This window comes from Vicia villosa, unplaced genomic scaffold (genome assembly GCF_029867415.1).
Source record: "Vicia villosa cultivar HV-30 ecotype Madison, WI unplaced genomic scaffold, Vvil1.0 ctg.000393F_1_1, whole genome shotgun sequence".
Classification (NCBI taxonomy): domain Eukaryota; kingdom Viridiplantae; phylum Streptophyta; class Magnoliopsida; order Fabales; family Fabaceae; genus Vicia; species Vicia villosa.
In genome coordinates this window covers 395,036-419,185 of record NW_026705177.1, presented here as the reverse complement: position 1 = coordinate 419,185, position 24,150 = coordinate 395,036, and the positions used below count along the sequence as shown (strand labels likewise).

Sequence of the window (24,150 nt, the reverse complement as noted above, 5' to 3'; positions counted from 1 at the left end):
TAAAAACAATGAACTTGTAATTGGCCACATCTCAAAGGAATGCATACCAAGTTTTTAAAACTAATGGGGGACAGTAATGCATGTGCGTTTGGAACATGTCTTGTATTGCACTCTACGCAAAGAATAACCATAAAAGACATAAACCTAAAATTAAAAAGGTATAAGAAAAAGGATATACTATAAATCTTAGTTTGTTGTATTAATATGCTCTCTTCAGTCTTAACTATTTCGAGTTAGTGATCCATGATCCATTGATTTTGTGATATTGATTGCAACTTTGCAAGTACAGACTCTACTGTAAAGTAGAATGTTGATATGCATAATGTTCTACAAACTCATATTAGTGAATAAAGATAAAAACTACTATTTGATAAAAGCAGGACTCACAAAATAGAACTTAATCATTGGACCAACTACATAAATCACAATTGAATCAAGTTAGCAAGTTCATAGAAGTAACATTTTTTTTTGTTCTGTACAGATTTTATCTATATACATCATAAACTGTGACTAAACAACAAGTTGGAATATATATCAAAGTCAAGCAAAGGTCAACTGGTGCCAACCATGCTGCTTGCAGTAGTAGTTCCCATTTTTGATACAGTTAGCCCGCGATCATACATTCGCTGGATTTCTTCCCTATATTCAGTCAGATACCTGTCAGGTATGGCCGGTGTAAGCTCGACCACGTCTCCCATCTTCAACTTGCAATTTGGATCACTTACAGGCTTGTGATTCAGTCTTGGCCTCAATTCTTCCTTTAGAGGGAACCTATATGTTGTCAACCTACAGCTTGCTCGGCCGGCTCTCTCCAACAAATCGAGTACTGTTGAGTTTGCACAAAACTCTTGAACAGACATCTGCGCAGCCAGAAGGACAATGACGGTAAATACAGATGTTTCAAACACATCACAAGATTCTAAATTTTGGTTGGCATGAAATGCAATGCATGTCTTCTTTTTCACATTTTTAACACAATCAGCATCTGACCCTTGTATGTCGACAAGAAACATTGTGAAAACTACTCATGCCAAACAAGCCTTATATATTAAACAAAATCTAGCACATACCTTATCATTCTCAATCATGATAACGAACACAGGCCCATCCTGCGCACAATCAGGCTTGTAAGAATATGGGCAATTCTCAGCATGAGAAGGGAACTTGCAAGGTGGCTTGATTGAATCGACACATCCAACAGAAGTAGAATTTTTGCTCATTGCTTCGCACTGCCAGGTGACAACCCAACGAGCCCACTCAACCATCTGAAGCACATAGGAAGAAAGCTGGCAGTGATCTTCCTTGTACCTCCAATGAGCAGCAAATCCAAATTCTGCTTGCGAATGCATATCTTTTGTTCGAACTTGTACTTCGAGGGGAACCTTGCCTTCACCCATCACCACAGTGTGCAGAGATTGATACCTGTGAAATACAAAATCTAAGTCAGACGATATAGAAACAGACACTTGCAAGTGTGCATTACTGCTATTAACCTGCAACATACCCATTGAACTTGGGACCACGTATGTAATCTTTCAGTTTTCCAGGAACCTCTGACCATAACTGGTGAACAATTTTTAAGGCTTTGTAACAGTCTTCCTCCTTCTCAACAATCAAGCGCAGCCCATAAATGTCATGGATATCATCTATGGTTAATTTCTTCCTGCAAATTTGTAGACAAATGAATAATTGAGAATTTGAAGCGCGCAAAAAGTACAATGCACCATGTTGAAGATGCTATACAATTTATATCAGTAGTTTCGAATTCAAAATAGTCTCATTCACGTAAATATAACATGCAATATATTATATAAGGGGGCAGTCAAATAAAAGAAAGAAAGGTAAAACTTACTTTAACATTTTGCAGTAAATGCTATACAAGCTCTTGTGCCGCCCAGAAATGACATGATAAGAAATGCCTTCATCTTTGAGTGCTTTCTCTAATCTTTCTATGGCAGAAGCAATCATTGCATCATCATACGATTCCACAAGTTTTGACGAAAGCTCCATGTGCTGCACAGGGTTGAGATGCTTAAAACATAAATTTTCCAACTGTTCCTTCCAATTAGCTATTCCCAAGCGATTGGCCAAAGGTGCAAAAATCTCCAAAGTCTCCTTTGCAAACCTCTGCTGCTTGGCAACCGGCAAGGCATCTAGTGTCATCATATTATGTAATCGGTCCGCCAATTTAATGAGGACAGCTCTTGCATCTGCCATGGCAAGGAACATTGTATGCAGGCGATCTGCTTCAACAGACTTACTAGCTGTGTTGTTGTCTCTAGCCAGCTTGCTTAAATGACTTAGTTTAGAAACCTAAAATGCCGTAACAATCAGTTAGATTCTTGAAGAAAAAACTATAGAAAGATCAATAAGCATAAGTGAAGACATAAATTGGCATCATAAATTATACATTCCAACAAAAATGCCACCGGCTAGCAGTACAAAAATTGAATAGAAAAATCTAAGTGCAGGACGTAACCAACACACAACAGATGAAAGCATCTAAACTATAACAAAAAGCTACGCAAACAAAGCTTACTGCACAAACCAAATAGATAAATTATTGTTACTTTCAAACAATAACGATCACTAAAACATCAAGAAGGAGAAAACGGATCAACAGTCAACATAGAGACGAAACAAGACAACAAAAACATGACAGCTTCGAGAAATCACTCAAAGAGGAACAAAGCCAATAAGATATGTAAAGTGTACACCCAACATTTGATGGAAGACAACAAGTCATTAACACTAGATCTAAATCAGAAAATTCAGGGACAAATTCAATTGTAAAGCCTGATTCAAAGATCACCTAAAAACATGCAAATCTAAAACATCAAACTCCATTATCTTAATCATAAATAACAACCAATTATAGATTAACACCAAACAAATCCCTCACCCCTTCAACTAAATCAGCAACTCCAGCTCCAAACATCCCAAATATATAATCATAAGTAAGAAAAGCATCATCAAGTGTATCATGCAAAAGCCCTGCAGCAACTACAGTGGAATTTGCACCGATCAAAGCCAACAACACGGCAGTTTCCAAACAATGCTGCAAATACGGATCACCACTAGCTCGCATCTACAAACAAACAATTCATCAACATCATTCAAACAAACCAAAAATCATGCATCCCAAATCCAATCATACATAAAATTCAACAAACCTGTCCTCTGTGTGCTTTCTCAGCTTCACAAAACGCCTTAATAACAAACTCTTCACAAAAGATCTTGTGCCTCAATTGAGCACTCATCAACAACTTCTTAGCATAAGGCTCAAACTCAAATCCAAAGCAACCTTCCACAAAAGTATCCTCCAAATTGAAAGTCAACTCATCAACAACCCCAGAAGAACCACCTCCATCAAACTCACCACCACCACCACCACGAAGCCTAACACCAGTAGTTTCATAATCCAAACAAGAAGAACCCAAAGCACTCCTCACAAACCCTTCAAACAACCCACCAGCACTACTCCTCGACGCACCACGAACCGTCCCCATACTACTACTACACGAAACCGGACACTGAAAAACCGAAACCGGACTCTGAATCTGATGATCCCTATCCCTCTTCCAAGATCCAGCAAACTTACTCGGCGAATACGAATACGAAAACGAACTACCAAGCTCCTTCAATTCATCTTCATCTCCACCGGAAAAGCTCGTCAACGGAACATGCTTCACCGCCACCGAAGACGAAAACAAACACGACAATCCACCAATCATAGGCCTCGCCGACGTCGACGCCGTGGCCGTCGAAGCCGGAGACGAAGATCTAGATCCGAAATCGAAATCATAGGAAGCGTGAGGACTAATCTGATGCGGCGCGGAACATACACTACTCGGTGGACTCGCGTAGAGAGATATAGTTGAAACCGCCATGAAACAAAACCTTCTTCTTCCTTTTGAATCCTTTTGAATTTAGGAATTAGGGTTTTCTATTTTTTTTCTTCAATTTTTATAAATCTAATAGAGAGAGATAAAAGAATAACAGAATAATTAGATTTTTTTATTTTAAGGTGCAATCTACAGTTATGGTGGCTCAGAATTTGAACCAGAGAAAAAGTATTTTGTACAGAAGAAAAAAAAGATTGGTTGAAGAATTGAATATTTGTTTTTTTAATTATATATATAGAAATTATTATTGTACAAAGATTGAAAGAAAGGAGAAGAACCCTAAATAGAGAAGAATTTACAAAAAGGGGATTATGAATTTGAAGGAAAGAGAGTCAAACACGTTTTCAGAAGGAAGCACGCAAGAGAGAGAGAGAGAGAGAGAGAGAGAGAGAGAGAGAGAGAGAGAGAGAGAGAGAGAGAGAGAGAGAGAGAGAGAGAGAGAGAGAGAGAGAGAGAGAGAGAGAGAGAGAGAGAGAGAGAGAGAGAGAGAGAGAGAGAGAGAGATTTGTGTTGTCTGAGAAATTTGTAGAATATGTAATTTGTATGTTTTTATGTTTGATTTTTTTTTTTCTTGGAATGAGGAATGGGTAAGAACCAGGGAGGGTGGAAAGTGAAATGACGGGTTTAACCTTGGAAAGACAATAGATACCAGCGCACAAGTTGGGGTGTGATATGGGAATTTAATTTAGGATAAGATTGGTTTTTTTTTTATTTGTTTGTTTAATGCTGTCTGTCAGATTTGGTTTGTTAATAGTACAGAGGAGATATTTTATTTTGTTCTGCCTGTTTATTGGGTGGTGTCTTGGCTTCATTGAATCTAGACGGTGTTCTTGGGGAAATTAAATCCGGGGAAAAGGTAACAGTTTTTCTTATGGATTTTTGGTATAATAGAATTTACTAGTGAATATTGTACCCAAAAAAAATGGATATACCAATGGATAATGCTCTTTTTTTAAATATACTAGTGAATTTTGCTAATTATTTTAAAGATAGTCAGAAATGCTAGTTATCCTTTTTTTAAATGAAAAAAAAATTAATTTTCAACCTACCAATTGTATTTACGTAACAAAATAATAATTTAAATGGTAATTATAATATAAAAATTTACAATGAATGAGATTTTTGTTTTTGTTGTCTATTATGATTCTTTTAAATTTAAGGATTTATTCTATGCGTTTACGCGGAAAATTCAATTTATATTAAAAAATGAGAGATCTCATATATAAATATGTATAATCACACAAAATATTCATATTAATAATTTTCATATTGTCTATTGAGTTGAATCTTACGGGCAAAAAAAAATTACTTATATTTGGTTTAAATTGAATTAAGAGGATGACGATCCTCCAAGTGAGTTTGTTGGTTGATGAATGGAGGTGATATTTGCAAATACTTTGACGCTCAAATCAGAGAAAAAATGAGGAGTTGTACATATGTAGAGTAGAAGACTGTGAGTTTTTTCTTTTTAGTTTTAAAGGTCTTATCAGTGGACTTCGAGGAGACCGACTTTATAGTAGAGAATCATAATCGTTAACATTGTGCCACGATCGTTACCGTTGTATTTGCCTTTGTCCTTGTTTTTGTCTCCGGCTAGTCATCGCATATAGGAGGACTAATTACCATTGAGTGGATCATGTTATTTGGGTTGAGTTTTTGATGGATTGGATATGAGTTTGGTCTAAAACAGTTGTCTCCCAAGTCTACAGTCTGAAAGAATGGGGTACGGTAATTTAGTTCAAGTAATAGGGATATTCAAAAGAGAAATTCATTTCAAAATCAAGGCGGTATTTAGGACTTAACTCAAGAGGTGAGGATAACCTAAAAAAGGTTTTATCTAAGTCGACTAGGGAGACAACTTCAACCATGAGTAGTTGTATAAAGGACCTTTTCATCGTTCTTCTTCTCATAATTGTATTGGTTGTTGTCGTTCAAAATTAGTAACACAAGTGAATTTTGTCATTCTTCTTCTCAATAGGTATTTGGCTATTGTCTCACAAGTTTTCTTCATGCATTTCGAGGAGGATCGGAGTTTGGTTTATAGTGTTCGGTCAATCTTTAGTTAGCCTTTCTCGGTTTCTTCATAAAGTGTTATAGTTGCTTGTTTGTATTTTGACTACGAATGTTAATTCAAAGGTTTTTATGATAGTTGTGATTTGACTTAAGGGGTTAAACATTTGGTATCTAGTTTTCATATATTTGGTTTTGAGATTTGTTGCAAGTTGTTAAATTAAAATTAACCATTCATTTTTTATATTGGTCATTTAATATATAAGTGGGGGATTTCATTTGGAAGAATTATCCAAACATTGCATCTTCTTTTTTACAAAATTCGCTTTATGTTTTTTCTCTCCTTCGTCTTCCAATTTTCTCTATTTATAGTGTACATTTTTTTATTGTTGGAGTTTTGTTAGTGATCATAAAAGACTAATTTAATCATATATCCTCTTTGTGAACCATATTAGGGGAAAGATGGACAAATTTTGCAAGTTTCCTTCCATCTATGATTTTTTATTTATTTGCGTCTTGTTTTAGAAAACAGGGGTAGATAATTACGATGGTGAAGTTAATCTTCACTACCATAGGTGATGGTTTTTGTGGCCTTTTGTGGTAGTAGCAATTTTTTATTTTCTTAAAAGGGTTAACCTCATATATTCCTAGTTATGTTTTAGGCATTTTGTTTTATGGCTTTCCTCTGTGCAATAGTTGTTTGGGTTGGATGTCACTACTTTGACTTTGTTTTATTCTGGCACGGTAGTTCTACCTATTTGTTAGGTCATTTCACTTTAACAGTGGTGGAAGGTTGGGTTTGATAGTGTAGAGTTCTTTTTTTATTTCATGTATTAAACATAAATGGGCAAGAAAAATTCCCATAATTTAGTCCCCCTACAAATGAGGATGGATATCCTTGAATTGGCGAGGGGCAATGCCAATATTCTCGACTTATGCATATGCCAATACTCTTTCATCATAGTGGAAATGTTGGATAAGTGACTCCAAAACAAGAGAAGTGATGAATTGTGTTGCATTAAAAAATAATGTCCTATTAAAAAAATTGTAAAAGAAATTGCTTAAAACAATTTTGAAAAGAGTCAGCAGTGGCATAAGTAAAACGAGTAAAATCATAGTTGAAAATAAATTTGAACACGGCGGAAATAAACAAACAATGAAAATAAAGAGAGATCAGGGAGAAGAATAATGCACCAGAGATTTATAGAGATTCGACCTAACCACTTGTCCTATAAACGAAACACGAGATTTTGTACAAGGCTAATCTTGAACCAAATGAGAGTTTTTATACATGACACAACTCACAAACCAAACGAGGATTTTAACAAAAAAAAATCTCGCAAACCAAACTAAAGCTTTTATAATAGGTGGAGTTCACAGACCAAACGGAGATTTTAACTGATAACCCCACAAACCAAACAATAATATTTTCCATTGGTTTAGCTTAGAACCAAACAACATTATCTCACTATATAAATTTAAAAAATGCCCCAACACCCGAACCTAATGCTTTACAGGTAAGTTTCACTCTCAAAGCACTAAGGCAAAAGTAAATAAGAAATAGAGAGAGAGAGAGAGAGAGAGAGAGAGAGAGAGAGAGAGAGAGAGAGAGAGAGAGAGAGAGAGAGAGAGAGAGAGAGAGAGAGAGAGAGAGAATGGAGTGTGAGAAATAGTATTCAAATTTCACTTTTTGGTGTGAATGGAATGGAAAATGAGTTCATTATTTATATGACAAAGTTTGGCTCAAAATGGAAAGAATTCATGGGCTTTTTATGCTTACAATCTATCATGCATATCACATAATCGATTTATGTAGTTCAAATACGAAAGGTTTTTAAATTGCGCCATCACTAATCCATTATGGCTTCCTTTGATCTATTATGAGTGGTACAATAGTGAAAATTGATTAACACTAATGGGCTAATTGATTATGCCATGTAAAAACCCTCTTAATTGATTATAGTAAGTCTTTAATCCATTAGTTAGACACAAAAAGGTTTTCGGGTAATTTTAACAAAGTCTGAGAGGATTTCTAATCATTCGAAAGGGTATTTATGATTTGCATTAGTAAATCAAGATTTAATCTTATATTTTACAAATGGATATCACTCAACACGGACAGACGAGCTTTCAAACTTTCTCTCTTTCACAACTCTGAAGATTCAGGATCTCTTGCTTGATACATCTATGATTTAGCACTTCATCTATGATTTAACTTTAGTTCTATTTTATGAAGCTTGATAAAGATTATTAATAGATATCATCATTAAAGAGATTGCTTGATTGAGATCATCATAGATTCCACCCAACACCCATTGACATTAGGTGTTGTCCTTTAGAGATAGACTTTAATATCTTGATCTCCAAGCAAGACAACTTGATCATCACATCAAATGAAGACTTCACTTCATAGTGTTGTTATCTTCAAAACCAATTAGGTCAACAAATTAATGCAATCATTATACCTGCAAGAAAATAATTCCCCATCCCCCTCTTTTAGGTGGTGACAATGCATTTCTCAAGGAGATTGACAGACAAGAAAACAACAGTAACATATTAGAGTGGTTATACTTTATGGAACCATGTTTTGCAGGTTAGTGATCAAGGAATATCTCTTGAATATGAATATGATTTTGATGATGACAACTAGTATTTGATGATAACAACTAAATAAAATGCAAGCATAACAAGCGGTTAAAGATGCAAGCAGACGAAGCTACAATTTAATGATCACTGCAAATATCCTCTAATGATGGCACTCCTCTAGAATAAATATCAAGCCTCATCTATAATAGGAAATAAAGCAAGTGTCTATATGACTGAATTATTTGACACGTATTAAAGCTTTAAAGCATGAAAGAAAGGAAGTGTGGAAGCTCGCCAAGTTGCTTCTAAGTGATCTAAGGGTTGTAAAACACAATATTTTTTCCTAAAGTTATACGGATAATCACACACACGCACATCCCATTAAAACGAGTTTTAAAACTTTTTAATATTAATAAAATGCTTTGATGTCATGCCAATTGAACTGTGAGCTATCGGAAAAGTTTTGGGCAATTTTTGTACTGGATAATCGATTGGATTAGTGAAAAAATGTGCCCTAAACATTTATGACAATGCCTTAATAAATGGTAACAACTGTATATCTTTTCCTTACTTTTAAAATATTCTAAACGATTAATTTTAGACAAACAGATCGATTGGAGCATGATGCCAAATAATTTGCTCATTAATTTTGTCCACAAAAGTTTTCCTTTTATGTGCCAACCTCTAGCCTACAAATGGAGGTTCAATCCCTCCTATTTACACATCCAGAATCATGAGTTTTCATATCTTGATCCTCATCCTCTCTCTAAAAATATATTTCTTCACTTTCTCTCATTTAAATTTAGGCATAACTCTTGCGAGAAAGGTCTTTTTGTTTAGTGGGGAATCTTATAATTTTGAAAGAGTAGTATTGTAAATTTTCTAAGGAATAATTTTTACCTTGGTAGAATAATCCATAAGGGATTTTTTTTCAAAGCTAAATCTATTTAAAAGCTTTAGTATTGGGAATTTAGGTTTGAAGTCCTTAGTTCGAAAACTCAACTTGTTCAAAAGCTTTCATTGATTCGAGATCAGCTCGGTATAAAATCTCACATTAGTTCGTGGTTATCTTGGTAAAAACCTTGATTTGATTCATAAGCTCAACTCAGTTAAAAGCATATTAAGGTTTGAGATAAACCCAGTATAAAATCTCATAGATTCGTGGTCAGCCTGTCAATGCCACAGTTTTGTTCCTGAGTTTAACCCGCTTTAAAAGCTCACCTTGGTTTGAGATAAGCCCATGTAAAATTTTGGTTTAGCTTGGCGACTAACCGCTTTAAGTTGTTGTTTGGAAAGAAGACTAACCGCTTCAATCTGTCGTTTGGAAGAAAGCATGACCGCTTATCTCCTTTGTTCGATGTTTACGTTGAAGTTAGCCTGAAACTTCACTTTCCTTGTATAAAGGGGTTAGAGAGTTCAACCTACTAAAAACTCTTAAGATTTACTAGATACTCTTAAGAACAAATCTTGGGGAGAGGATTAAGTATTTTCTTTTTTACTGAACCTCTTAATTCCTGGTGTTATCTCTATATCCCTTAACTCTTTATTTTCGTATTTTATTCTTAATTTCCGCTGTTAATTTCTAAAATATTTTTGAAATAAATTTAAACTCTAAAAAATGATCCTAATAGTTGTTCAAACTACCATTTTCTGAAAGCACAATCTGTAACATCCCGATTTTATTAGCTATTTTATTTAATTAGTGTTATTTGATGTTTTTACTAATTGTTCATGTTATTTAATTATTTGGTATGATATTATCTAATTGAGTTTGCGCTAATTGGATTAATTGGAATATTAGTAAATATTATGAGACAATATGTTATAGGGCCTAAGTGGTAAAAATGTGGGTTAAGCCCAATTAAGTTGAGAAAGATAGTAAGAGGGGTTAGGTTAGTGTCATAACTTTCACTTTGGGAAAAAGAGAAAGAGGAGTATAAGAGAGAAGAGAAGAAGATTGTGAGATTCTTGAAGAGAGGAGGAGATTGATTATAGGTAAGGGTTAGAATCCAAATTAATATAGGTTTATATAATTGGGTAATGTTGTGTGTTTGTTTGGTGTATAATCTCTTAATCTTTCAATTTCATGATTTGGAAACGTTAGGGTTTATGCTAGATTTATGAGATTTGTGCTATTAAACATGTTTTTAGTATAGATTGTTGGTAATACATGATAAATACTGGTTGTAAATGCTATTTCTCATTGTATGAAAGTGGTTTTGAGGTGTGGAAGTGCCATTTCGCAGAACTAAGTTCTCTATAATTTTTTTGCATTTTCGCGTGTCCACTTAGCGAGCTAAGGCCGCTAGCGAAGTCTGGGAGAAAATTCAGAAAATCGCGAGTCCGCTAAGCGAACTTGGTCCGCTAAGCGAGACTGCGAAAGTGGAACGTTTTTGTTTTTAGTTGTAGCTAGCGCGCTGGGAGGCCGCTGAACGAACTTTGTTGTGTGAAAATTTTTGAAACTTCTATATGTCATTTTTTTTTATCCGTAACTCCTTTTTATGCGCCGTTTGAAGCGTTGGAAAGCTAATTTGATATTCTATGCGATATAATAGGATTGGTTTGCACTTATTGAATTAATTATGATGTTAATATGTGGATGACATGTAATTATGAAAATGTGTGTTATGGATGGATAAATTGTGGCTAATATCCATGGATGTATTATGTGATTTGATAACCATGATATATGTGATTGAATTGCTATGTGCAGTGTGTTAATTGATGCTTGAGAATTGGTTTGAAATCATGTTGTGTATATGTGTTGCAACGTTGAAAAGATGTGATTGTGTAGTTTAAGAGGTAGAGATCATCTTAAATGCATGAGTGTTGTTTTGTTGCACACTTACACAAGCATGAATCTTTGAAAGTGGCAATGTCGGGTAATTTCGCGAAGATTATTTGCTTGTCGCAAACCTAACGCCGGACGGGGTTTGAAAGCTTAACGAGTATGGGGCTTTGAGGTGGTTATCTAGTCTGTAAAGAATGACAATCGGCTTGCCGAAAATGATAACAGAGGGATCCACATGCATATCGCATAGAGTCACACTTGAGTCGCACGTGTCGGTGTGAATTGTGTTGTGTGTGATTATGTGATATGATTGTGTGGAATAATTATTAGTGGATATGCATATATGTGGATTGTTGTGAATTGATGTTGCATACTTGAGTGTATTTCATTATTGAATTATAATGGTTGGTTTTGGTAATTGGCTATGGTTACTTGAATAATGGAACCTTGTCGATTGAGATAAGCATGTTAATCTTGATATATAGTATATGAATGCATGTTTCGAGAAGAGTGATGAATTTGTGAAATGTATTCTTGTTCTGTTTTGCATTTCCCATTATTATGTTTATCTATAATAATTTGAATTCTCACCCTTTTGTTTGAATGATGTTCATCGTGACATCGTGCGGGTTCCGACGAGTAGTAGCTTGTCCGAGGATATAGCCGAGGAGCTTTGGTTTTGTCTTTGATTAGGTAGAGAGTCAAATGTTCTGGTCATATAACACTTGGGAGGGTTTATTTGAACTCATGTTTTGGCTATTTGAATATTGTGATCTTGTGTGTATTTAATTTGATATTTGGATATGTTGTTAAAGGCTATGTAGCCTAGATCTTGGATTTCATATAGCATAGAGATTATGTTATTTTGAATTGGTAGATGAATATAATATAGGATATATTCATTGAAATGTTTTGAGTTATAATTCTTCCGCGTGCGATATGCATTATTTATGAAAGCATGAGGTATCAAATTGTGTTACTATATGATTAGGTGCATGTTTGATCTAGGTTTTTATTGCGATGAAAATAACATGTGACGCCCTTTTTATTTTATGCATGCTTTACTCTCTGAATATTTATTATAATTTGGGGTTAGAAAAGGGGTGTTACACAATCCACCCCTCTTGTGTGTGGAGTCATATATCCAACAAGTGGCATCAAAGCAAATTCATGTTTAAGGACTAATTGTCTCAAGAGAAAAACGACTTCCAACACTTTTTAAATAAGAGATCTTTCCTAAACACACATCCACCGTTTAATGGTGCTAAGTTTGAAAATATGGAAAGCTAGATTTAGATCTTTATTTAAGGTTTTAATAGTGAATTGTGAGAAACTATAATCAATTGTTCATTTATCTATATTCTTCAAATAGATGGAGAAGTAACAGATAAACCCGATTATTTTTGGACGGTAGAAGAAAAGAGAAAATTTGAAATAGATTTCAAAGCCAAAAACTTTGTAATAATGACTTTATACGATAATTAATTTATTTATATCCATAATTGTAAAACCACCTATAGTAATAGTTGTTGTGCTAAATGCTCTCCCATTTTGTAATATTTCTCTACTTTATTTAATGAATGAGTTTGTGGCTGTTATTTCTTTAAGCTGATGATGTGATACCTTACTAATGAAAATTTGAAAAGCAACATGAAACAAGTTACCAGAAAAGAATGAAAGAAAAGAGTTGATAATTCCAGAAGTTCCAAATGTAGATAGATAGTTCATGAAGAAAACAGATAGGAAACTGAATTGCACTCAATCTCCAACTACCTCAATGAGTAAGGTTTGACCCATATATTTCACTGTTTACTTTTCCTTCTTATGAGAATATTCATATAATTGTTGTTTTTTAGAAAGTCTGATGTTTTTTAAAATATTCAATTAGTCTATTGGTTTGATGATTACACACTAATACACTTGTTTGTAAAAACTCTGAGCCTTTTCAAGCCACCATACTATTAAATATTTACATATGTTGTTTAAATCCGTTGAGCCTGAGCCTTTCCTTCCGTGACATACCCTAATATATAGCCCATTTCAAACCAAATACATTGACATTATTACTAATCATTTCAACCCCTAAACCATTGTTTCTTCAATGACTTCTCTTTCAAAAACATAATAATAATTATATTTTGAAAATTCTCCAACATTATATTTACCTATAAATGTTATTATCTAAGTCGACACTAGTGGTTAATTAATTGCATTGCTTATGTGTATGTAATGTGGGTTTAATTTTGTAGTTGTGTAATATGAGCATAGCAAGAATGTAGCTACCTAGGTGTATTGAAAAGGTAGAAAATGCTTATATTTATTTTATTACTATGGGAAAATAATACAGCACTTCATCTAGTCATCCTCAATCAATCTCATCCTCATCTAGAAGGTGGTGTATATGTCCACAATAATGGGGAGTCAACATTTGAAAGGGCAGTAGAAATAGCTTCCTTTGTTAGAAATTGAGGGACCACTTAGTTTTGGAGGTATTTGATCTAAACCAAACCTTACACCAACCAAGCCTTGTTGTTGCTGATGTGTGTGTTTTTTAATGATAGATTCAGTTTTCATGCGTTGTCGGCGAGCTTGTTGGACACGTGTTCTCCACTGACGGCTATACTTTCCCGAAGAATCTTCTTTCGTGTTCTTGTTCTACCCACGGTCACACTCCATTGTGTCTCACTCTTTCCACGTGCATTACCGACTTGGTTGGGTTAGCCTCACTCAGCCTAGAGGTGGCAAACGGCCATATCCGTCTCGTTTATATCCGCTCTACAAAAACTCGCGAAAAAATGAGACAGAGCGGGGTGGGATATCTGATTGTGCGGGTCTAAAATTTTGTTCCGTCCTGCAAAAAAGTGAAGGCGTGGCAAGAAAAGTCCGTGGGCATTGAATCTTTTAGGCCCAAAAATAATAAAATTGTATGAAAAAGTTAATGTCCACAAAAAAATGGGACGGCACGGGACAAACACACTAAATATAGTGGGCCTAAAATCTTGCTCCGTCCCGCATAAAAGTGCGGACAAAACAGACTTTCCCCGCGGTCCGAGTCCGTTTTGCCATCCTACACAGCCCCACTCTCGAACAATCATTTATTAATAAAATATGTTAAATTATTATTTTTATATATATTTGTAGCATTAAAAATTAGTTTTGGTACAAATATTACAAGGTTGTCACAAATAGACATACACCAAGTAATTTGGTTGCCTTTCTGGAATTGAAGTTGTTACTTGGCACTATCACTCATTCACTCTATCAGATTGCGAGGGTAATATATAGAAAGATAGAAAAAGTGACTAAAATTAAGTGCATTGAATGAATGCTCTCAACCTAAAGTCAAATAGAAGGAGTCAAGCATGTTTTTGGTACGTTGAAGTTTAAAAGGTTTATAATATTGTTAACTTAGAATTTTAGGCTTGGAATATAAAAGAGAATCCGTAAGTTTCGGCACACATTTTTTTATGATTAAAATTTTAACTATATTATAAAAATATATCGGCTAACACACAAAAAAAAAAAAAGATAATGTAAAAAAAAAAATTTAAGTTATTCTATAGGATCAATCAATCTATAAGTCCATATCTTAATTTTTTTTAAGTGTGATACCTTATAGTCACTCTTCTTTTAATTTAACCGCTCAGTCTTAAAGTGTAATACCTTGTTGTCACCCTTCTTTTAGTTTAACCCCTTACTTCCATGTTAATGGAAGATGAATTTTATTGCATTTTATTTAATGAATTGTATTTTACAATTATATAGTACATGTATTTATACTCGTGAATACCCGTTGCTTTTCTACTACACATACATTTAGAGTTATGTAATGCTTTTATATATATGGCGCACCTCTAGTACACACATCTAGCATATTTAGTGCACCTCTTCTAATACTCTCCACAAGTTTAAGGAGAGATGTTAGAAGCGGCTTTGAGTTTGGTGTATAGATCATTAAAAGTTTTCGTGCTAAGCGACTTTGTGAGTATATCTGCAACCTGCATACTGCTAGGGACATGATGGATCTTCATCTTCTTGGCTATGACCCTCTCCCTCACCAAGTTTATGTAGAGCTCAATATATTTCGTACATGCATGAAATATTGAATTGTGTGACAAAAGCATGTCACTAAGGTTGTTACAAAGATGCGTGTGTGCGTGTGTGGGGGGAGGGGAGAGCAAGAATGGACTGCAAGTTCACTGAGAAGAGTAAATATGAAGTGTAATGAGTGCTAAGGCACAATAATTTTCCTCAATACTTGATCTAGCAACAAGAGGTTGATGATTAGAGCTCCATGATACAAGGTTGAGGCCAAAGATGATGGAAGAGTTAGAGGTAGACCTGCGATCATCTGGATCCCTTGCCTAATCCAAATCACTATAGCCCCTTAGAGAAAACTTGTGTGCCAAAAGAGATGGAAAAAGTAGCAAGTTATGTGTAATAGTACCACTGGGATATCTTAGGATCCTCTTGAGGACAGACCAATGGAAGTCTAACGGAGAGGACATAAATTGGCAGGCCTTGTTTACACAGAAAGCAATATCTGGAATTATAAGAGTCACATATTGGAGAGAACCTATCATAAATCTATATAGGCGAGGGTATGATAAGGAGTGAGATCCATGTTTACTTAATTTGCAGCTGCTCGCCATAGGAGTGGATGTATCATTTGCATCACTCATCTTGGCTCGAGCAAGAAGATCTATAATATATTTGGACTGTGTGAGGAACATACAAGTAGTTGATAAGTGATTGACTTTGATACATAAGAACTTCTCAAATTTACCTAACTTTTTAATGTAAATGTGGCATGGAGGGAATCAGTTAACCTGTGAGTTATAATGGATGATGACTCTGATGAGAATGTCATCAACATAGGCTAGGCATAAATGGTTAGGCCTTGATGTGAATAAATGACTAAGGAACGATTACACATGCTTTGAGAGAATCCAAACTGAATTAATGCTTAAGTAAGTTTCGCATACCATGCTCGTGAGGTTTGCTTAAGGATGTAAATGGCTTTATTCAATTTGAAAAATAAGGTTGAATCTTGTTTTTTGAAACGAGATGATTAAGACATATACATATCTTCTTGAAAAGAGCCATTGAGGAAGACATTATTAATGTCAATTTGTTGGAGATCCCATTTGTTGGTCAAAGCAATAATAAATTTAACCTGATTGTGGCTAGCTTTACAACCGATGAAAATAACTCATTAAATTCAAACCAAAATTGTTGATGATATCCTTTGGTTACAAGTCGGTATTTGTACTCGTTGATTGTCCCATCAGGATTCTCCTTCATTTAGAAGATCCTTTTGCATTCGATCGATTTTTAGTGTTGTGGAAGGGTGGATAAAGTTCAAGTTTGGTTGGCTTAGAGAGCATCATAATCCACTTGCATAGTTTGGTATAACTCATGTTGAGAGTGCTTACTTGACATTTTGAGGTTCAACATGAGATAAGAAGGTTTTTGGCTTGGAATGGCCAAACTTTGCTCTTGTTCACATATGATGATTATTAAGACACAATTATTTTGGATGTCTAGAGCTATGTATGAATGGTGAGATATACATATCAGACCAGTTGGTAGTAGTAGGGACATGTGCTCCTTAACCACTAGTTGTAGGTATGGAAAATGTCGTGTCAAAAAGGGGACAATCATGAACAACTTGAGAAGGAGTGAGCATAAGACTAGACTGAGACACTTAAGTAGGACTGCTAGGAGTACTTTATGGTAAAATATGCTCATACATATGGCATGCACTAGGATTTTACATGATAGTTTAAGATTTAATCGGTGATAGACTATCACGTACTACTTGAGGAATTGAGTCAGTGACCATAGGTGTTGTGGCAATTATGTTAGGAGTGTGATGAGTAGATAACTAAGGGAAGGTAAAAGACTTAGATCCACATGCATGTTGTCTTAGACAGGTAATGTTGGCTTGAAACATAATAGGAAAAGGAAAATAATGCTCATTAAACACAACATTCTATAGTTAAACACTTTACCAAACATGCTCAGGAACTAAAAGCCCTTATGTTGAGATGAGACTCCTAGATACATACACTCTTGACTCCTTTATTTTAGTTTGTGCTTGTTCTAGTGTCTTGTAAAAGGAAAACAAACACATCCAAAAACCTTAATGGTCTCCTAGATGGGCAATTTGTGATACAAGGCATGATAAGGATAACGGAACTTAGTTAAGCCAGCAGTTGGGAGCCTATTGATTATGTGACAGATGTGGCAAGGTTATGGTTCCAAAATCCAAGAGGAATGGATGAGTGAGATGGTAAGCCCCGTTTTAACAATATGTCTATGTTTTCTTTTAACGGTTCCAATTTAGTGAAAGATGTGAAGGAAAGTTAGTCTATGTGAGATGCCTAACTTTGGGAGATATTTAGTAAAGGGTATAAACTCTCTTCCATTATCTGATTGCAAAGATTTTATAGTGGTATGAAACCGAGTTTTGACAAAGGTGAGAAATAGTTTGAAGGAATGAAATTGACTTATGTTTCCATAAATAGATCCATGTATATTTGGTATGAGCATCTACAAATGTAATATAGTAATGGACGTCAGAACTAGAAGGATGAGGTGAAGGGCCCCAAAATCATTATGGACAACTTCAATGGGACTAGTATAAATAACAAATGATAAGGGGACATGTATTCTATGAGATTTTCTCAAACAACATAACTTATAAAACACAATGTTTTGTTTATTAGAGATTCTTACATTACAATGTTTCAAGGCAAGTCTAATAACAGAAAAATGAGCATCACTAAGACAATACTACCATAACGAGTTATCATTAGGTTTATTTACTTCAGTAATAACAAAACATGAAATTGAGTTAACATTTGTGCTAAAAGTAGGAAAAACACTAAGATTGATAGTACTAAAGAAAGATGTCCTTGAAGGCTCCACTAACAATTGCGGGAAGCAATACAAGCCACTTGAGTCAAGATATCCTTCTAGAAGAGCGAGCTTAGGAATATGAGATTTAACACGTCACTTATCAGCAAGGAATTCAAACACAACCTTATTATCTTTAGAGAATTTAGATGTTGATAATAGATTTCTTATTATGAAAGAAAAATAAAGAATGTCATTAAGAGTTAGAGAGGTATTAAGGTTGTACTTGGAAATCACATAGGAGGACTTTATATAATTAATAGCTAAGGTGTCACCATGAGTTACACAAACTTGACTGTGACATGTATAAGGTTTCTTGACGTGCAAGAAATGAAAATGAGGAGTAAGATGATCGAAGGTACATGAATCATCAAATCAAGCTTGCTTTTTAAGTTCAACAGGTAAGGAATACTGTAGTGGACAATGGCCATCACAGTTATGGCTTGAGAGTATGATGTAGATACTTCATGTTTGTCAATAGTTGGCACCTTGAAATTCTGATAAGTTGGATTGAGCATGTGTAGGTGTAAAGGTCTCATCAAACCTATGTCAACATTCAACAACAAGATGACGATACTTCCCACACAATTGACAGGTAAGTCGATAACAACCTCTACCACGAGTCATGCGACTTGTGTATCAATTGCCTGCACAATTTTCACACAATCATGTCTCTTAAATTGCTTTAACCATGGTTCATGACTAATTGCAGAGTTTTATGGAATTAGGACTGGCCATCACCATCACCTAACATAATATTATTTTTATAGGAATTAAAAATTATAGTTAACTGTAATTAATTTTCTATATTTCATATAAAATATCTGATAAATATATTAAATTTCCCATTTTAAGTTTAATGTAAAAATTTCTAATATATCTTTCATTTAACATTTATTTTTTTAAATTAAATGAAAAATATATTAAAAATAATAACATTAACTAGATCAAAAATAGTTACTTTTGTTTATACTAATCACTAAAAGTTGAAGTATTATTTTGACTAAATATAATGATAAATTATATTTTGAAACAAAAATAGACTCTTTGTCGATTTTTAAAAATAATGTATTTCTAATTGCTTTATATGTTCTTGTGTATGAATTAAAGTTTTAAATGCAAAAATTGAAATTCAAAATGTGTGTTATTTTCCTTCAAAACAATGATGCTAATCACTATATTAATTTTGATTCCATTGATTAAATATCATAAGTAAATAATTATTATATCTTTAAATTTATTTGAACCCTCCCTAAAATTATACTATGAATTATCGCATGTTCATATAAAAAAAACTTGTTTTTCTAATAAATATTTTTATTCAACTTTTAAAGAATGTTAAAAGTAATTCTTAAAATATATATTTAATTTTGATATGTCTGATTCTTTTAAGTATAACTGATTTTGTCTTAAAATAATTTTGTCTTTAGAACATATTTAATTGAACTTAAAATTATAACTTTTAATTATAAAAATTCATTTTTATGTTCAATTATATTGTGCAACTCATTTTATATAAATAAATTTAATTAGAAATTATTTTATTTTTATTTCAAATTAATTATTTAAAATTAATTTATTGTTGCATAATAAAAAATATGCTTAATTTTAACCTTCCATGATAATTGTCGTATGCATTCAAAGCACTTAACATCTGACCCCCTCAATTATGCATGTGATTTTGCTTCACAAGAACTATCACTAAAACGTGCAAGTCACAAGAAATGTTGCCACATGGACTTTTAATTTGCAGTTTGCACTCACGCTACGCATTATTTATTAATTATTAATGGTTTGGGGAATTATTAAATTAAGACAGTGACAACTAAGCTACTATCTTTGATTGTATAAGGCAAACAAATTAAAAGTCAGCTTAAGCTAACTAGCAGCTTTAAACTTTGACAAATTCACATTCCTATTTGGTTTTTGAAGGTTGCTGCTACTTCTTAGTTAGTCCAACGGGGTTAAGTTGATCTGTTCGGTTGTTTTTGTCACTATATGTTGATATTTCTAAGAACTTGCACTATACGTAATGTGCACAAACTCGGCTAGGTGCTTAATTTTTCGAAAAGAAAAAAGCTTATGAAAAATAAGAATATTGTTGAGAATATAGCAAGTGATTATGAGGAAAATAATTTTATATTGAATAAAAATGTGGTGACTTGAATATTTATAAGTGAGAGAACTCACTCACCTATAACCTTAAGATTTTAGGTGGAGAAGTGATGTGTCTCCTACAAAGGTGTGTTGCTCAAACAGAATGTCCCGAAATAACAATGCTCCTCGCTCGACTCTTCCCCGATGTTGTTCTAACAGATGATATCATGAACTTTTGGTTCGAGAAAGGGACCGACTTACTTGTATCGAAAGTATTTCCACATCATCGTTGGTATGTGTTCCGCATGTGAGTAGAGTGTCTCGTTGAAGAGTGTCCATACAAGAGTATGTGAAGAGTGTCCATACAAGAGTGTCCATACAAGAGTGTCTCGTTGAGAAGCGGTGTGTCTTCCACAAAGGTGTGTTGCTCAAACGGAATGTCCCGAAATAAGAATGTTCCTCGCTCGATCCTCCCCCGATGTTGTTCTAACAAATATTAGGGGTTTGTTAATTTTTAATATACAATGCAATTTTTCGACGGGGTATTTTTTTCTAAAAAATTATCATCTATTCTCTCAATTTGAAAATAAAATCAAGAGATATTAATTTTTCTTTAAAAGTGGCGTTTTTTTATTATTTAAAATTTTATTTTATTATTAAATATTATATTACCTCGATTTCTCAAATAACCGAGAGGTATGATACCCATATTTTACTATAAAATGATTTTTTCACCAAGTTTTACTCTAAAATATAAACCTAACTCACATGTTTAACTCCTCTATACTCTTAAACATCATACTTTCAGATGGATTATGAGACATAATTTTTTTTGGTTATGTGTTGTTGTTCTTCTTACACTAATCTTTAACAAATATTTTTCTGTTCTTGCAATGTATCTCACATAATATTGTTGTTGTTGTTATTGTTGTTGTTGTTGCTCTTATTGTTGTTGTTGTTGTTGCTCTTGTTATTGTCGTTGTTGCTCTTGTTGTTGTCGTTCATCGTCGTCGTCGCTGTTGTTGTCGTCGTTGTTGTTGTTGCTCTTGTTGTTGTTGTTGGTCTTGTTGTTGTTGCTCTTGTTGTTGTTGTTGTTGTTGCTCTTGTTATTGTCGTTGTTGTTGTTGTTGTTTTCACCTCTTACCAATGTTTAATGGAATAACTTTTCAATATTGTTAATCAAATAAAACTTTCTATATTGATTTATTTGTTTGACAACATTGAAAATTTTATTCTTAATCATATTGCAATGCACAGAGAAATTGATGAATGATAAAAAACTGAAATAGAAAAATAATACATGTTACTTCAATTTTTTTCATTCACCATTTTTTGGCAGTAGATGACATCATCTATTACCTCGGTTCTTTTAGAAACCGAGGTTAAAAGTACCAAATTTATTGTTTTTTTTATTTAAAAAGAAAAACATTTATCTCAGGTTTTAGTCATAACCGAGGAAAAAAATAACCGTGCCTATTGAGTTTCTTCGCAGTCCTTAAACAAATCTAAGTCGTCTATTTAATGAGTATCAACGCTCAAGACACTGTCATTAGTGATTCACGTGAAACCTAAAAGACATCTATTTTGAAGACTCATGCCACATTATAAAAGCATTATGAATATAAAAAATCGATCTTGATAGCAATTGTCTTGAAACTTATTAAAGCTTGAAAAAGTTATCTTTAAAGGATTGCAAGAGCAGAAAAATATTTGGGTTTAAGGTTTCTGCTATAAAATAATTATATAACTGCATATTTATTTTATTTATCTAACCTTTTTTTATATTAGAAATAAATGCATGAATTATCAAACATTTGATCTTCCCCAATGTTCAATGAAATAAGGATCCAACATTTAATCTTCACTGACAGTGATGACGAAGAATCAGATCAAAATTTGTTATATACTTTTACTTTAATATTCTATGTAAACAATGTAATATTATGTGTAAACAATGTGATTTGTAAGCAATTTAATTTAATGTTCTATGTAAACAATATAATTTATATTTAAAAAAAAAAATTGTTTTTTCCCCTTGGTTTTGGTCATAAACCGAGAGGTATGTGACGCTAGTTTTGAAAAAAAAAGTATTTGCTGGGTATCAAACCAATGGCCATTTCAATTATGCCTTCGGTTAATAAAAAATCGAGGGGGTAAAGTGAGAAGTTTTCATGACGCTCTTCGTTACCTCACTTGTACCACCGAGGTAAAAAACCTCTTCGCACCCGAGGTAACATGTGTTTTTTGTAATAGTGGTATGACATAGAGTTCTAAAGGTTTTGTTTTTGCTATTGGTCCAGGCACAAGCCACCGGATGAAACAATTTATGATCACCTTTCTTGATAAAATGATGGGCCAAAATACAACTAACACACTAAGACTTCGAGTTGGTCTGTATAAGGAGAAACATGCTAAGCTTGAATATCAAGATGGTAATCGTTTATGTCCTATGGTACATATTGACAATTGTGTTTTTGAAGGCCCACAAGAGCTATGGAAGGATGCACTAGTTGGGAAAGTTTTAGGGAAAATCTTAGAGTTTCATACAATGAAGGATAAACTACAACATTTATGGAAATTAAAAGGAGGATTTAAGGTCATGGATATTGGTAATGAATTCTTCACGATGAAGTTCAATTTAGAGGTTGATCGATCCAATATCAAGGAGGGTGGTCCTTGGATGATATTCAATCACTATTTAACAAAGCAATGATTAACTTTGGAGTTTTCTTCCCTTATTGCAAAAATAAATAAAACTAAATAAGTCCATGTTCATTAATTGAGACTGTCCAATTTTCATTCTAAAGTCACACGAAACCTCCAAATAACTTAAAAACACTCTATCTTCTAGCCACATATAATTAAAATCAAGGTTACCAAACTTCTCGTATTACTTGCACTCGTGCATCTTCAATTCATATCTGTGCAAATATTTCATACTTAATGCATCAAACATAAAATTTCCCCCTTTCCATGATGGCATTGTAGTTCAAAGTTGTAACCTTTTATAAAATTCATCAAATTTAGTGTTGAAATATATAAATTTCTTACACCTAGAATTCCCTTTGAGATGATACCCTCTCCAAGAAAACGCCTCTTTTATTTTTTCTATTTAGATTCTTTTCTTGGTTATTTTCATGATCGTGTCCCGGTCTTGAGTAGAAAAATAGGATTGTTCAAAGTTTAATTTATGGTTATACACACTGTCATTTTTTAACTTAAAACATAACACTAGATTCAAACAGGCTGTTAATTTATGGTTATCCATATTGTCAATTTACCTAAAATTTACCTCACTAGATTCAGACGGACTGTTAATTTATGGTTATGCATACTGTCAATTTACCTAAAATTTATCTTACTAGATTCAGATAAACTGTGTTGGCATGACTATATCCACACTTACCTTTTCACTTAATTTTTTGGATCTGAACATTTGAGGTTCATTTGTCGGGTGTGAAGTCTGCCTATATGTCTTTTTGATTGTCACTACTTCTATGTGTTTTGACTACCAATGGTATCATTTAATTTATCACGAAAGACTTTGTTGAATAATGGGGTTTTATACTATTGTGTCTCATGTTGAATATGACAACAGTGGTTTTTTATGTAGTAATTTTCTATGGATATTTCTTGTTGACGGGTGTGGTTTGGTTCTCATGATGACTCTATAGGGAAAAAAATGGAAACCTTTGATTTAATCTACTCTAACTACATAGTAGTTTCACTTTGGTAGATTGATCTTACTGCATCAACATAAACAAAATGCATCTTTTCAGAATTAGAATTTCTGTAATAAATTAGCTATGATTTTAGCTACCGATTAGCTATAAAATTTTA

General features: G+C 33.6%; 1 protein-coding gene across 1 annotated transcript; it reads right to left on the bottom strand.

The window, feature by feature from the left end:
* Positions 1–383: 383 nt before the first annotated feature.
* LOC131627687 (probable GTP diphosphokinase RSH2, chloroplastic) lies at positions 384–4,277 on the bottom strand. Its single transcript, XM_058898525.1, has 6 exons — positions 3,174–4,277; positions 2,903–3,088; positions 1,853–2,313; positions 1,505–1,663; positions 1,071–1,422; positions 384–860 (listed from the first exon to the last, which is right to left on the bottom strand). Exons 1-6 carry the CDS (start codon positions 3,888–3,890, stop codon positions 552–554), a joined length of 2,184 nt encoding a protein of 727 aa, XP_058754508.1. The 5' UTR covers positions 3,891–4,277; the 3' UTR covers positions 384–551.
* Positions 4,278–24,150: the final 19,873 nt, after the last annotated feature.